This window comes from Lemur catta, chromosome 3 (genome assembly GCF_020740605.2).
Source record: "Lemur catta isolate mLemCat1 chromosome 3, mLemCat1.pri, whole genome shotgun sequence".
Lineage (NCBI taxonomy): Eukaryota > Metazoa > Chordata > Mammalia > Primates > Lemuridae > Lemur > Lemur catta.
Genome location: NC_059130.1, coordinates 102,758,839 through 102,773,599, shown reverse-complemented (window position 1 = coordinate 102,773,599; position 14,761 = coordinate 102,758,839). Strand labels below are relative to the sequence as shown.

Sequence of the window (14,761 nt, the reverse complement as noted above, 5' to 3'; positions counted from 1 at the left end):
TTAAAGAAACCAGCTATTTGTCTTAAGTGGCAGTGAAGAAACAAATGGAAGTCTTAGGGCTTCAGAGCTGGAAGATGAAGAACTTGAGACCCAGAGATGAGAATTGACTTAAATCAAGGTCTTTATGATTCTTCTTCTATAAAATGAGAGGGTTGGACTAGATAGACCAAAGGTTCTCAAATTATGCCTTTGTGAGCTGACCAAAAGTTGAACTGCTTCTAAGATAGAGAAAAAATAAGGTAATGGAATCTTCTCTATTATGTATTTTTTTCCCTGTGACTTTTAATTTTATTTTTTGACTTTTCAGTCTGCTCCTGAGTGCTCACACATTTCAAAACAAATGGACAAGTGGCAAAGGAGCTTGTGTTTTCAGGCACATCTGTTGTAGCATGTGATCTTACATTGCAGAGAATGTAACTAAGTTACATTAGTAACTTAGTTACATTCTCTGCAAGTAAAATTTTTTCAAGTCTTAATAATGGTATGAAATACAGTTTGACTATGTTCCTCAAAGTAAACCACCACCTGAAAACGGTGGTGACTACGTGGCTAAATGGCCCCTAAGATATTTTCCTAAAAGAGATCTGTCAGCTCTGCTATTTTGTGATTTTTAGCTTGTTTCTTCTATCATCACCATCTTGCAGGACCCCTCTCTCCATCAGGTACACAGACATTGTTTTAAAAAAGTAGGCTTTATTCTTAGAACAAACAGTTCTTGGCAGAATTGAGCAGAAGGTACAGAGAGTTCCTGTCTACCACCCCCACCCCCGCCTTCTGCTCCAGCCTCCTCCACTGTTAAAATCCCTGCACCAGAGTGGTACATTTGTTACCATTGATGAAGCTGCATTGACACATCATTACCACCCGAAGACTGTAGTTTACATTAAGGTTCACTCTTGGTGTTGTACATTCTCTGGGTTTTGACAGATGTATAATGGCAAGTGTCAACTATTGTAGTATCAAACAGAATAGTTTCTCTGCTCTAAAAAACATCCTCTGTGTTGTGCCTATTCACTCCTCCCTTCCCCCAACCCTTAGCAACCACTAATCTTTTTACTATTTCTGTAGTTTGCCTTTTCCAGAATATCATGTAGTTGGAATCATACAGTATGTTGCCTTTTCAGATTGGCTTCTTTCATTTAGTAATAGGCATTTAAATTTCCTCCATGTCTTTTCATGGCTCCATGGTTCATTTCTTTTTAGTGCCAAATAATAGTCCATTGTCTAGATGTACTACAGTTTAGCCACTCAACTACTGAAGGACATCTTGGTTGCATGAAAGTTTTGGCTGTTACGTATAGAGCTGCTGCAAATGTGTGCAAGTTTATGTGTAGACATAAGTTTTTAGTTCATTTGGGTCAATACCAACAGGCATGATTGCTTGATCGTACGGTAAGAGTATGTTTACCTTTGTAAGAAACTGCCAAACTATCTTCCAAAGTGGCTATACCATTTTATATTTCCATCAGCAATTAATGGGAGTTCCTGTTGCTCCACATTCTTGTCAGCATTTGCTGTTGGCAGTGTTTTGGATTTTGGCTATTCTAATAAGTGTATGGTGGTATCTCATTGTTGTTTTAATTTGTAATTGCTAATGATATAAGATTGTTAAACATGTATTCATATATTTACTTGACATCTGTATATTTTCTTTGGTGAAGTGTCTGTTCAAGTCTTTTGCCCATTTTTCTGTTGGGTTGTTTCTTTTCTTATTGTTGAGTTTTAAGAGTGCTTTGTATATTTTAGACAACAGTTCTTTATCAGATGTGTCTTTTGCAAACATTTTCTCCCAGTCTGTGGCTTGTCTTCTCATTCTCTTGACAGTGTCTTTCATGGAGAAGAAGTTTTTAATTTTAATGAAGTCCAGCTTATCAATTATTTCTTTCATGGGTTGTGCCTTTGGTATTGTATTTAAACAGTCATTGCCATACCTAAGGTCATCTCGGTTTTCTCCCATATTATATTATGGGAGTTTTATAGTTTTGCATTTTACATTAAGGTCTATGATCCATTTTGAGTTAATTTTTTTGGGAAGGGTATAAGGTCTGTATCTAGATTCTTTTTTTTTTTTTTTGCACGTAGATGTCCAGTTTCAGCACCATTTGTTGAAAATACTATCTTTGCTTAATTCTATTGCTTTTGCTCCATTGTCAAAGTTCAGTTGACTATATTTATGTGTGTCTATTTCTAGGCTCTCTATTCTGTTCCATTGTTCCATTAGTCTCTTTGTCTGTTCTTTTGCCAATACCACACTGACTTAATTACTATAACTTGATGGTAAGTCTTGAAGTCAGGTAGTATCAGTCCTCTGATTTTGTTCTTCTCCTTTAATATTGAGTTGGCTATTCTAGGTCTTTTGCTTGTCCATATAAACTTTACAATTTGTCAATATCCACAAAATAAATTGCTGGGACTTTCATTGGGACTGCATTGAATCTATAGATCAAATTGGGAAGAACTGATATCTTGATAATTGTGAGTCTTCCTATCCATGAACATGGAGGATCTCTCCATTTATTTAGTTCTTCTTTGATATCTTTCATCACACTTTAGTAGTTTCCCTGTATAGATATTGTCCATATTTTCTTAGATTTATACCTAAGTATTTCATTTTTTTGGATGAGTATATAAATGGTCTCGTGCTTTTAATTTTGAATTCCACTTATTCATTACTGATATATAGGAAAGCAATTGACTTTGATATATTAATCTTGTATCCTGAATGCTTGTTATAATCACTTACTGAATCCAGTTTTTTTGTTGATTCTTTCAGATTTTCTCCATAGATGATCATGTCATCTGTGAACAAAGACAGTTTTATTTCTTCCTTCCCAAACTGCATACCTTTTCTTTTCTTTTCTTTTCTTACTGCATTAGCCTGGACTTCCAGTAGGATGTTGGGAAGAAATAGTGAGAGGGGATGTCCTTGCCTTGTTGTTGATCTTAGTGCAAAAGTTTTGTATTTCTCATCATTAAGTAGGATCTTAGCTGTAGGTTTTTTGTAGATGTTCTTTATCAAGTTAAAATTGTTCCTAGTTTACTGAGAGTTTTTATCATGAATGAGTGTTGGATTTTGTCGAATGCTTTTTTTGCATCTATTGATATCACATATGATCATGTGATTTTTCTTTTTTAGCCTGTTGATGTGATGGATTACATTAATTGATTTTCAAATGTTGAGCCAGGCTTGCATACCTGGGATAAATCCCACTTGGTTATAGTGTATAATTCTTGTTATGTTTTGTTGCATTTGATTTGCTAATATTTTGTTGAGGATTTTTACATCTATATTCATGAGCGATATTGGTTGGTAGGTTTCTTTCCTTGTTTCTTTGTCTGGTTATTAGGGTAATGCTGGCCACATAGTATGAGTAAGGAAATATTCCCTTTGCTTCTATCTTCTGGAAGAGACTATAGAGAATTGATATGATTTCTTCCTTAAATGTCTGGTAGAATTCACCAGTGAACCAGTCTGAGCCTGGTGCTTTCTGTTTTGGAAGGTTATTAATTATTGTTTCAATTTATTTAATAGATATAGGCCTATTCAGATTGTTTCTTCTTGTATGAGTTTTGGCAGATTCTGACTTTCAAGGAGTTGGTTATGAAATGTGTGGACATAAATATTCCTTAATTATCTTTTTAATATCCATGGGATCTGTAGTAATGTCCTCTTTTTCATTTCTGATATTAGTAATTTATATCTTCTATCTTGTTTTCTTAGACTGCCTAGAGGCTTATCAGTGTTATTGACCTTTTCAAAGAACCAGCTTTTGATTTTGTTGATCTTCTCTACTGATTTCCTATTTTCAATTTTATTGATTTCTGCTCTAATTTTTATTATTTCTTTTTTCTGCTTACTTTAGATTTAATTTGCTTTTCTTTTTTCTATTTTCCTTAGATTATTAATGTTAGATCTTTCTTCTTTTTAATATATTCAGTCAATGCTGTAAATTTTTCTCTAAGCACTGTTCTGATTGAATCCCACAAATTTTGATAAATTGTATTTTCATTTTCATTTAGTTCAAAGTATTTTAAATTTTCTCTCAAGATTTCTTCTTTGATTCATGTGTTATTTAGAAGCATATTGTTTAGTCTCCAAGTATTTTGGGATTTTTCTAGCTATCTTTCTATTACTAATTTCTAGTTTAATTCCAGTATGGTCTAAGAGCAGACGTTGTGTGATTTCTGTTCTTTTAAATTTAAGGTGTGTTTTATGGCCCAGAATGTGGTCTGTCTTGGTGAATGAAGGTTCCATGTGAGCTTGAGAGCTGCTGTTGTTGGATGAAGTAGTGTATAGATGTCAGTTATATCTAGTTGATTGATGGTGCTATTGAGTTCAACTGTGTTCTTACTGATTTTCTGTCTGGTAGATCTGTCCATTTCTGATAGAGGGGTGTTAAAGTCTCCAACTATAATAGTGGATTAATCTAATTCTCCTTATAGTTCTGTCAGTTTTTATCTCACATATTTTGATGATGTGACTTGGTACATTAAGTATGAAGTGCATATATAATCCTTCTTTGTATTAAGGATTGTTATGTCTTCTTAGAGTATTGACTTCTGCATCATTATGTAATGCCCCTCTTTATCGCTGATATCTTTCCTTGCTCTGAAGTCCACTGTGTGTGAAATTAATTTAGCTATTCCCATTTTGTTTTGACTAGTGTTAGCTTGTTATATCTTTCTTCCTCCTTTTACTTTTAATTTATATGTGTCTTTATATTTAAAGTGCATTTCTTGTAGACAACATATATTTGTGTCTTGTTTCTTGACCCACTCTGGCAATCTCTTAATTGGTGTACTTAGACTATTGGCATTTAAGGTGATTATTGATATAGTCAGATTAATATTTTTTAAATTTCTGGTCTGATAATTCCAACATTCCTGCCATTTCTGACTCTTGTTCTGATGATTTTTCATTCTCTTCAAACTGTGTTTTCTGTCTTTTAGTTTGCCTTATAATTTTTTGTTGAAAGATGAACGTGATTTACTGCATAAAAGTAACTATGGTAAATAGGCCTTTAGTAATATAGTGATAATCTGTAGTCCCATGATTACATCTCAGTCTTTTTGTGTGCCTGTATGCCTGGACTCTGAACTTCACTAGCGCTTTTCAGTTTTCCCCACCTTAGGTGGGACAGGATGCCTGGATGCTTAGAGGGGGCTCCAGGTGTATTTCCCATCCCCCATGTGGAAGAGTAGAGGGAGCTAAAGTGGCATATTTCTCTTCTGCCAGTTAGGTTAGACTTTGGTAAAATAGTTTCTCGTAAGGGCAGGCCTTATTAAGAAGAGCAGAGTGCTCTGGCATATTTCAAAATGGTTCCTTTTTCTTGCCCCGTGCCATAGCTTGAGGGGATTTTTCTTTGATACTCACTGTGAGGACCTGGTTGAGCTCCTGGAGGCAAAACTCACACAAATGTGCCCCTCTCCCCTGGATGGGTGCCCTGGAGTTTTTAACTCTCTGAGTTGTCCACACTGTGCCTCTGGCAATTCATCAATTACAGTTGAGGCACTATTTCTGCAGAGGTTTCTACTCTACAAAGTTGTGAATCTCTGAATCCACCTGTCTGTCTCTGCAATTTTGGGAGCAGGGGTTTGCCCTGTGACCTCACTTCTCTGAGGGCTCTAAGAAGAGTTGTTATTTTTCAGCTTGTTCAGCTTTTGACTTGTCCTTAGGATGGAGTGACAATTCTAAGCTCCTTACAGACTGGACCGGAAACCAGAAGTTTGTCCAACTCATTGTCACTTGAATCTTCTTTCTGTGTCCACAATTACCATCTCTGGAATCAGAATCTTTGCTTAGGGATGGAAATAGAGGCACTGGGATTGAAAGTAAAGATTGTTATTAAGTCTAGTCACATGTTCTTCTGTTGATTAAACAAAGTGAGTTGTTTTTTTTTTTTTAAATGACCATATAAAAATAAGATAAGCAGATATTTTCTCCCTGTGAAGTCACACAGGACATTGGTGGATCTTTCCATTTGGAATGACCTTTGATGCTCATGGCCCCTTCTTCTCAATGATAAAAATACCTCTCTTTGAGAGTGGATTTGAGTTTTCAGACTAGCCAAAGATTTTTGGAGCAAAATTTGGCAAACTCAGTAAGTTGATGAAGACGGATATTATTATTTTGGTTCAAAAAAGTAAGGTTCAGAGCAATGTATCTAGTCACTACCTTTTGTATAAAAATGGGAAAAAATAAGAATATTTATTTACATTTGCTTATATATAGGAAGAAACTCTGACAGGATGAAAAGAATGTGATTATCTGTGGTGAGGAGCAGGGGAAGGAACTGAGTAGATGGGATGGAGATGGGTGGGGGTGGGGTAGTTTTACCGAATATACCTTTATATATATTTTCTGTTTTTAAACCAGGTGTGTCTATTACCTATTGAAAAAATTGAAATCCATTTTTAAAAGTTCTATAAAGCATTGAAATTGTTATTAATATATTGTTAGGGTTTTAGGGCCAGGAAATAATAACACCTTGGCTTCTACCTCTGAATTTGGAACTAACTGGGAAATAGAGATTAGAAATTAGCTTTATAATTGATACAGTTGATTGGGTAATGTCATCTCTCAGTTGGTTATTGTCTTTTATTTTATATACTTTTTTTTGCCTGAAATTCTACATTGAAATTAAAATTGCCACTTCTGTTTTCCTTTTGAGTTGAAGTGCCTTATCTTTTGCTTATCCTTCTTTCTTTTTTAATTGACACATAATGTAATAATAATTGTACATATTTCTGGGGTACATAGTGATGTTTTGATACATACAATGTACAGTGATCAGATTAGGGTAATTAGCATATCCATCATCTCACACTTATGATTTCTTTATGTTGGGAACATTCAATATCCTCTCTTCTAGTTACTTGAATATATATACTAGATTATTGTTCACTATAGTCATCCTACAGTGCTATAAAATACTAGAACTTATTTCTATCTAGCTTGAATTTTGTGTCCTTTAATAAATCTCTTCCTATTCCTCCCTTTACCCTAACCTTCCCAGCCTTTAATAACCTCTCTTCTACTTATCCTTCTGCTTTAAGATTAGATGTACTTTTCTAAACAGCACATACTTTTATTTCATTTTAAAATTCCATCTGTAATTGCTTTCCCCTCCTTTAAAAATTTTTATTTTAAAAATATCTTTGCCTCTCAGCAGAGATATTTAGAGCAATTACATTTAGTGTTATATTTGTGTCTTTTTATCCTGTTTTTATGCCTCCCTTTGCCTTTTAATGTACTTATTGTTAATTTTTATCTTTTTTTGAAAACTTCAAAATTAAGCCTTTTTTGATGCTTCTGGATTGTTTTTCAAAGTTACAAAATTTTACATAATTTATTTTTTATGAATCAATAATGTGTTGAGTCTGGGCATGGTGGGTGTAATCCTAGCACTTTGGGAGGCTGAGGCAAGAGGATCGTTTGAGCCTAGGAGTTCGAGACAAACCTGGGCAACACGGGGAGACCCTGTCTCTACAGAGAATTTAAAAAATTAGCTAGGTTTGGTGGCATGTGCCTGTAGTCCTAGCTATTTGGGAGGCTGAGGCAGGAGGATCCATCGAGCCCAGGAGTTCGAAGTTGCAGTGAACTATGATCTGCAGTGATCTACTCCAGCCTGGGTGACAGAACGAGACACTGTCTCAAAAAAAAAAAAAAAAAAAAAAAAAAAAAAAAAAAATATATATATATATATATATATATACACGTGTGTGTGTGTGTGTATTGAACAGTGGCAGCCTCATTGAAACACTTGTGTAGCCACCCTGCATTGAACAGACAGTACTCATTTGGTGGTATAAATGCTGGTCTATTTACTGAAGTCAGTCTGATGGCTTTCTCATTGTACTTGAAGCTATCTTTGGATTTTAAGAGAACCAGTTAACCTCTGGACCACAGTCGTACTCAAAATAACATTCCCTGCCCTACCAAAGTGGTTGTTATTGAACTGACAATTGGCTGATGATTAGGAATTTTGCCCTCTGTGTGTAGGAATTGGAATTGTGTGAAGAAGAGACCAAGTCCTTAAAGGCAGTGCAAGAATCTCCGAGCTTCCAGCTGCAGCCAGTGGATTCCTGGCCTGAGGGACAGTCCCAGAAGCAGTGGGTGAAGAATACATGCCCTGACCTTCCCAATCATCTAAATGCCAAGATGGCACCACAGCCTTTAAAAGAGAGTGGTGAGTACCAAGAGTCTGGGAACATCAGGGAATAAGCCTTCTCCTCTCGAGAGAGGGTAGGAGGTAAGCAAGGGCACATGGGCAGGAAAGATTTATAGAATTCCAGAGAAGGGACAGGAGGTGTCTGAGGGACATGCTGAGAGGTAAGGTAAGTAAGCATTGTAAGAGATGCCAGTGCGCCTGACTGTAGCTGGAGTCCTGCAACAGGTGCAGGCTGGGCCTGGGGTGGGAGGTGATCACAGGAGGTCAGGGCTGGCAGCTCCCACCTGGCACACCACTCTGGGCAGCTTAAGAGCTACACACTCTAGAAGGGAAGTGAAAGGGGAGGTCTGCACTGGCTGCAGCCATAGTCTAGTTTGGTCCAAGTATGACTTCCAGGAAGCTGGATTTCAGAGGGAGGTGGTTTTTGGGAGCCCGAGCTTGGGTTTCAGAGACTTCTTCTTTTCCTTAGCTGTCCTCGCTCCCCGAGTCCCTACTCTCCCAAAGATGGGGAGTGTTGGAGATTGGGAGGTGACAGCTGAGTCCCAGGTAAGCTGCTACGTGTTCTTCCCTTCCCGTCATTGCTGCACCTGTGCTCTCACCCCCCGTGCTCTGTCTCTCTTTCCACGGCCTCCCCTCAGCCAAAGGGCAGGAGGCCGGGGGTGTTAGCCTTTGCCCCTCACCCCACAGTCTGCTGGGCCTCTCTCTTTGGTCACGCTGCTCCTCACAGTGCACACACGTGGTGTCCCTGTATTCCCATTGTCTTTCCTCGAGCCTGGTAGGGTTTCTAGGCAGTCTTCAAGGGTCAGTGATGTTTGAGGTCCTTCTCTTGTGCATCTTGTAGGATGCCCTTGGCCCTGGCAGGCATGCTGAGAAGGAGTTCTGCAAGGACGCCCTGGGAGACGACTGTGGGAACGGCGTGTGCTTGGGTAAGGAAACATCCCCACTGAAGATGATACTCTCATGTTTCTGGTACATTCAGTTCCCAAAGAGGGTTTTACCACTCCCTTAAGAATCGTGGCTCTGCAGTCTCCGGAATTTCAGAGATAGGAGGAAGACTTGTTCTCTGTAGCCCACACTGTGATGGCAGGGGTGAAGTCTGCCTGGGTAGAGGCTGGCAGGGGCTCATTGCCTTCCTTACCTCAGTACAGTCACCGCAGTCCCGAGGCCAGGCACAGCCTGCAGTCTCAGAAATCCGATCTTTTCACAACAAACCAGTCTGCAGGGGCAGACTCAAGTGAACTAAGCCCATGAGACCAATGTGTTAAAGCCAATGAGAAACAAACATCACCGGGCACAAAACACTTGAAGCCCATGTGTCCAGCACAGACTCCTTTTTCTGTGGACACACTGATGTGGGAGGCCAAATAGTAACGGGCCATTTCCCTATGGAGCCTGGGGTCACTGTGGGGTGTTAGACACGGGAACGCGGTAAGACAGAAGAGATATGGTGGGTCTGACCATGGTAAGCATAGATACTAGAAGCTTGTTGGCCACTTGTTTGGTAGTGCAACCTCTTTTTCAGTCACAATATCTGGGGGAAATAGGTGCAAAGGAACAGACTTTGGGAAATGCGGAGCTAGCTTATCCTTATGTGTCTTTTAGCTCTAAACTCTTTTTCATCTAGTTTTCTTCAAATATATATTTTAATTAAAGGCTTCCTATTTTGTTAGGGTTGGGAGCTACTGGGACAGCAGTCCTTTAAACATAGCCAACTGTTTTAAAAATAAAGGAATTAATTTTCTCACTTTATTAGAAGTCCAGAGGAGGACATGCTCCAGCCTCAGTACCGATTGGCTCAGCAGTGCCCTAACGGACTCATTCTTTCTTTCTCTCTGCCATCCTCAGCATTAGCTTCATCCTACAGCTGTTTTGTCTCATGGTCAAAAGACAGATGCCAGTGGCAATGGAGGGCTAGCAAGAGAGTCTCTCTCTCCCTCCATCTCTCTCTCTCTCTCTCTCTCTCTCTCCCTCCCTTCATCTCTCTCTCACACACGCATGCACACATACACAGAGGAACCTTTCTTCCAACCATGGAATTTAGGTTGTTTGCCCATCTGTGGAACAAATAACAGTCATCTGTTATATGGCGTTTTATAATAACAACAAAAAAGCAAATGAACAAGGCAAACAGATCACTTAATGTTTTTAGAACAGTGGTCCTATTACCTCTAGTTACCTCTCCCCATCTCTCCAGATATTTCAAGGATTAGCATGGGTATTTTTTTATCAGCCTTTTGCAGGGAGAGGATCTATATCAAGTTTCAGGGACATTTTGGACAAACACTCATCTACAGATCGTGTCTACTCAGTCATTTCTCTTCTCCCTTTTGCATAGGAGTTTCAGTTTCAAAGCCAAGTATTACCTCCCAGAGAGAGCGAGGACCAGAGTTTTGGGGTATAAGTCTTAAAAATTCTTGGAAAAGGAACACTGCAGATTACAGCATGGAAAATGAGCAAACAAAACCTGCTCAGGCATTGGCCTGGAGGGACTCAAGAACCTGGGAAGAGCAGTACCAATGGGACGTGGAGGACATGAAGGTGTCAGGTGTTCACTGGGGCTACGAGGAGACCAAGACTTTCCTGGCCATTTTGAGTGAGTCTCCTTTCTCCGAAAAGCTCCGTACTTGTCACCAGAACCGCCAGGTGTACCGGGCCATTGCAGAGCGGCTAAGGGCAAGGGGCTTCCTGCGGACACTGGAGCAGTGTCGCTACAGGGTCAAAAACCTCCTTCGGAATTACCGGAAAGCCAAGAGCAGCCACCCACCAGGGACCTGTCCCTTCTATGAGGAGCTGGAAGCCCTGGTGAGGGCTCGGACAGCCATCAGAGTCACAGACAGCCCAGGAGAGGCTGTGGCACTCCCCAGGCTGGGGGACAGTGACACAGAGATGGATGAGCAGGAGGAAGGGGCCTGGGAGCCCGAGGAAACAGCAGAAGACTGTAATGGTGCTGGCCTGGTCACTGATGAGTCCGCCCAGGGGTCCAGGATTGCAGGAGGCCCAGCTCTGCTCCAGAGCCGTATTGGTAAGAACTAGGGGTTTAATCGGATCCAGATTCCAACCCTCCTGCCAGCCAGACTGCTGCTTCCTGATGTCAGGACTGCAAGTCTGGTTTGATGCCACTAGAGTAAGGAGCTACGTTCCTTAGGTCATCCTCAAATTCCTTCTCTCTTCTCCCATGACCGAGTCTCTTAGTTACAGAAGCAAACACTTTTCAAACCTTAAGGGACCTCAAAGAGCAGATCCAGTATTTCCCTAAGTGTGTCACTGGTCGTATGGAGGTAATCACAGGTGTTACATGAGTGAACTTTTAATTTTCATATCTGCGTATTTCTCTTAATGTGAATGAGCACATCAACCTGTGATTTCACAGATAGTAAATGGAGGTAAAGAAGGACAGTGAGTGAAATACTAAACAGAGCAGAAATCAGGGCAGCACCGGCTTGGACAACCAATATGTGGGCAACACCCAGTTGTTCATTGTAAAGGTGGAAACACTGACGTCAAGGAGATGAGGCATCTTATGTAAAGACACACAGAGGTAGGAGCAGAGCCAGGGTCAGAGCCTGTGGCCCCTGCCTGCCAGTTTTATGTGGTTTTCCCTCCACCATGCTGCTGCCCTGGGCTGTGTGATTTACCTGCAGAGGGACTGAGACTAGACCACCTCCTTTTCATTCCTCCACGAAAGACAACAGGACATCCTCAGTTTTACTATTACAGGAGTATCTGAAATCCATTTATGCCTCTAATCTTTAGGGATTCTCAGCTTCCATGTTTTGTTAAAAGGAGAATTTGTGAAGTAAATAGAGGCTAGGTATTGAACGGATACAGGGAGAATCTCATGGATCCGAATTACAGGTGTTTCCCTTAACCAATCAGCCGAAACCAGGGGAGGTGAAGTCATCTGATATAATTGACATAAGACCTCCACTTCAGCCAAGACTCGTGTTAACAGAATGTCTTGGAAGGGGGTGGGGGTGGGAAGCTCTGGCTACTTTCCTAGCACACCCCTGAGAAGCAAGGGGATATTCCCCAGGGCCCTGGGTAGTTTCTGAGATGTCTGTGTTCTAGGTATTTAGAAGGGCAGGTGGCCCCAGTCCCTGATGACATAGGCAAATCTCATTAAGTGTCATACCTCTGAACTTTTCACCCCTGACAGCAGGTGTGCACTGGGGCTATGAGGAGACCAAGGCCTTCCTGGCGATTCTCAGCGAGTCCCCATTCTCTGAAAAGCTTCGCACCTGTCACCAGAACAGCCAGGTGTACCGGGCCATTGCAGAGCGGCTGTGTGCCATGGGCTTCCTGCGGACCCTGGAGCAGTGTCGCTACAGATTCAAAAACCTCCTTCGAAGCTACCGGAAAGCCAAGAGCAGCCACCCGCCGGGGACGTGCCCTTTCTATGAGGAGCTGGACTCGCTGATGAGGGCTCGGACCGTGGTCAGGGCCATAGGGACTGTCAGGGAGGCCATGGGTCTCCCGAGGTGTGGGCAGAGCAGTGCTGAGGCTGATGACCAGGAGGCCTGGGCTGAGATGGCAGATGAAGATGCTGTCAAACCTCCAACCCCATGTCCTAAAACCCCAGACACGGGTAAGCCGGGACTAGTTGGATGTCCACAGAATCTTCAGGCAGGTCGAAAGAGTGAGGGAGCCAGGCTCTTTATCTCTGTCTCTTGACTAGAGAGAATGGGATTGGGTAGGAAAAGGATTTGTACTTTGCCCAGATTATGCAGTCTCAGGCTTCATGTGATCCTCCAAATCAGTCAGTCAGTTGAGCTTTCGCTAGGATACATCTGGGCAGTTATAGAGTTACTCAATCTTGTGTTACTCAGGTTATACTGAATGCACTAGAAAAAGGAGGTGTTCATTATTAAATATTGAGATGGGGAGACTGGCTGGCTGCTTGGGCTGGGCCCCATGGCTTACTTGACAGGGTCATCACCATGTCCCAGACTCTGTTCCTCAGCTTTGCATGTGAGAAACGTATGTGTGCACTAAAACTTGATTGATTTCATGTTAGTCACATTTACAGGATGTGAGATACAAGATACAAGATACAAATTCATGTTAGCCAAATTCATAAGACACAACACCCAGAGATATATATGTAGAATTGCTAACTGATGAATGAAGAAAAACTGCATTTCTGTCCATTCTTTCAGGTTTTGAAGTGAGGCCTGAGGATGAAGACCAGATTTCAGAGCAGGACATTTTTGAGGGTTTGCCTGGAGCCCTGTCCACGTGTACTGCAGAGGCTGTCTGCCGGCCTCTTGACTGGGGGGCAGACAGTGAAAATGAACTTGAAAATGAAGGCAAACAGCAGTGGGGAAACCCCCCAGGGGAGCAGTGGGAGGAATGCTCTTCTGAAGAAGACTTAGAAAAGCTCATTGACCATCAAGGCCTGTACCTTGTGGAGAAGCCCTACAAGTGTGATGCATGTGTGAAGAGCTTCAGTCGGAGCTCCCACTTCCTCGCTCACCAGCGGATCCACACGGGTGAGAGGCCCTACAGATGCCTTGAATGTGGCAAGAACTTCAGTGACCGCTCCAACCTCAATACCCATCAGAGAATCCACACTGGAGAGAAGCCCTACAAATGCCTTGAATGTGGGAAAGGCTTCAGTGACCACTCCAATCTCGTCACTCACCAGAGAATCCACACAGGGGAAAAGCCCTATAAATGTGGGGAATGTTGGAAAAGCTTCAACCAGAGCTCAAACCTTCTGAAACATCAGAGAATCCACTTGGGAGGAAATCCTGACCAGTGTAGTGAGCCTGCAGAAGACTCTGGCCAAAGCCCGTCTTTTAGTGCTCACTGGAAGGGTTCTGCAAAGGAGACATCTCCTGAACAACCTCAGAGTATCAATAAGAACTTGAATTCTCCTGGAGCACACAGCACCAACTCAGGGGAGAAACTCTATGAGTGTTCTGAATGTGGAAGAAGCTTCTCTAAAAGCTCTGCCCTCATCAGTCACCAAAGAATCCATACAGGGGAGAAACCATATGAATGTGCCGAATGTGGGAAAAGCTTCAGTAAGAGCTCCACCCTGGCCAACCACCAGCGAACCCACACCGGGGAGAAGCCGTACAAGTGCGTGGACTGCGGGAAGTGCTTCAGCGAGCGCTCCAAGCTCATCACGCACCAGAGAGTGCACACAGGAGAGAAGCCCTACAAATGCCTCGAGTGTGGAAAATTCTTCCGTGACCGTTCTAACCTCATTACTCACCAGAGGATTCACACGGGAGAGAAGCCGTATAAGTGCAGAGAGTGTGGGAAATGCTTTAACCAGAGCTCCAGTCTTATTATTCACCAGAGAATCCACACTGGGGAGAAACCCTACAAGTGCATGGAGTGCGGCAAAGACTTCAACAACAGCTCTCACTTTAGCGCCCACCGGCGAACCCACACGGGAGGGAAAGCATTGTAGGGGACACCTCCCCCCACGACAAGGGAGAGAGAAATGTATATATCTTATAAGATGTATGCCGGAAAGAAACTTTCCAACTTTTAGGCTTGGTGTGTACCCAAGGAAGTTACCTTGGTATAATCCAGGTAATTTGGAAGTGAATTATAAATACTAAGGATCCAGATTTGAA

The 14,761-nt window shown here is 41.7% G+C and overlaps 1 protein-coding gene across 5 annotated transcripts in view; it reads left to right on the top strand.

Moving 5' to 3' along the window:
• The window catches only part of ZSCAN20 (zinc finger and SCAN domain containing 20), a 23,000-nt gene extending 8,239 nt beyond the window's left edge, over positions 1 to 14,761 (top strand). For 2 of the 5 annotated variants that reach the window (XM_045548316.1, XM_045548315.1), the window contains exons 3-8: positions 8,003 to 8,189; positions 8,641 to 8,717; positions 9,013 to 9,097; positions 10,507 to 11,193; positions 12,328 to 12,756; positions 13,328 to 14,761. In XM_045548316.1, the coding sequence (XP_045404272.1) occupies positions 8,003 to 8,189; positions 8,641 to 8,717; positions 9,013 to 9,097; positions 10,507 to 11,193; positions 12,328 to 12,756; positions 13,328 to 14,592 (2,730 nt within the window). In that variant the 3' untranslated portion in view covers positions 14,593 to 14,761. Of the gene's footprint in view, positions 1 to 7,794; positions 8,190 to 8,212; positions 8,718 to 9,012; positions 9,098 to 10,506; positions 11,194 to 12,327; positions 12,757 to 13,327 lie in introns of those variants that run through there. The other 3 variants (XM_045548317.1, XM_045548319.1, XM_045548318.1) reach the window with 3 other exon arrangements.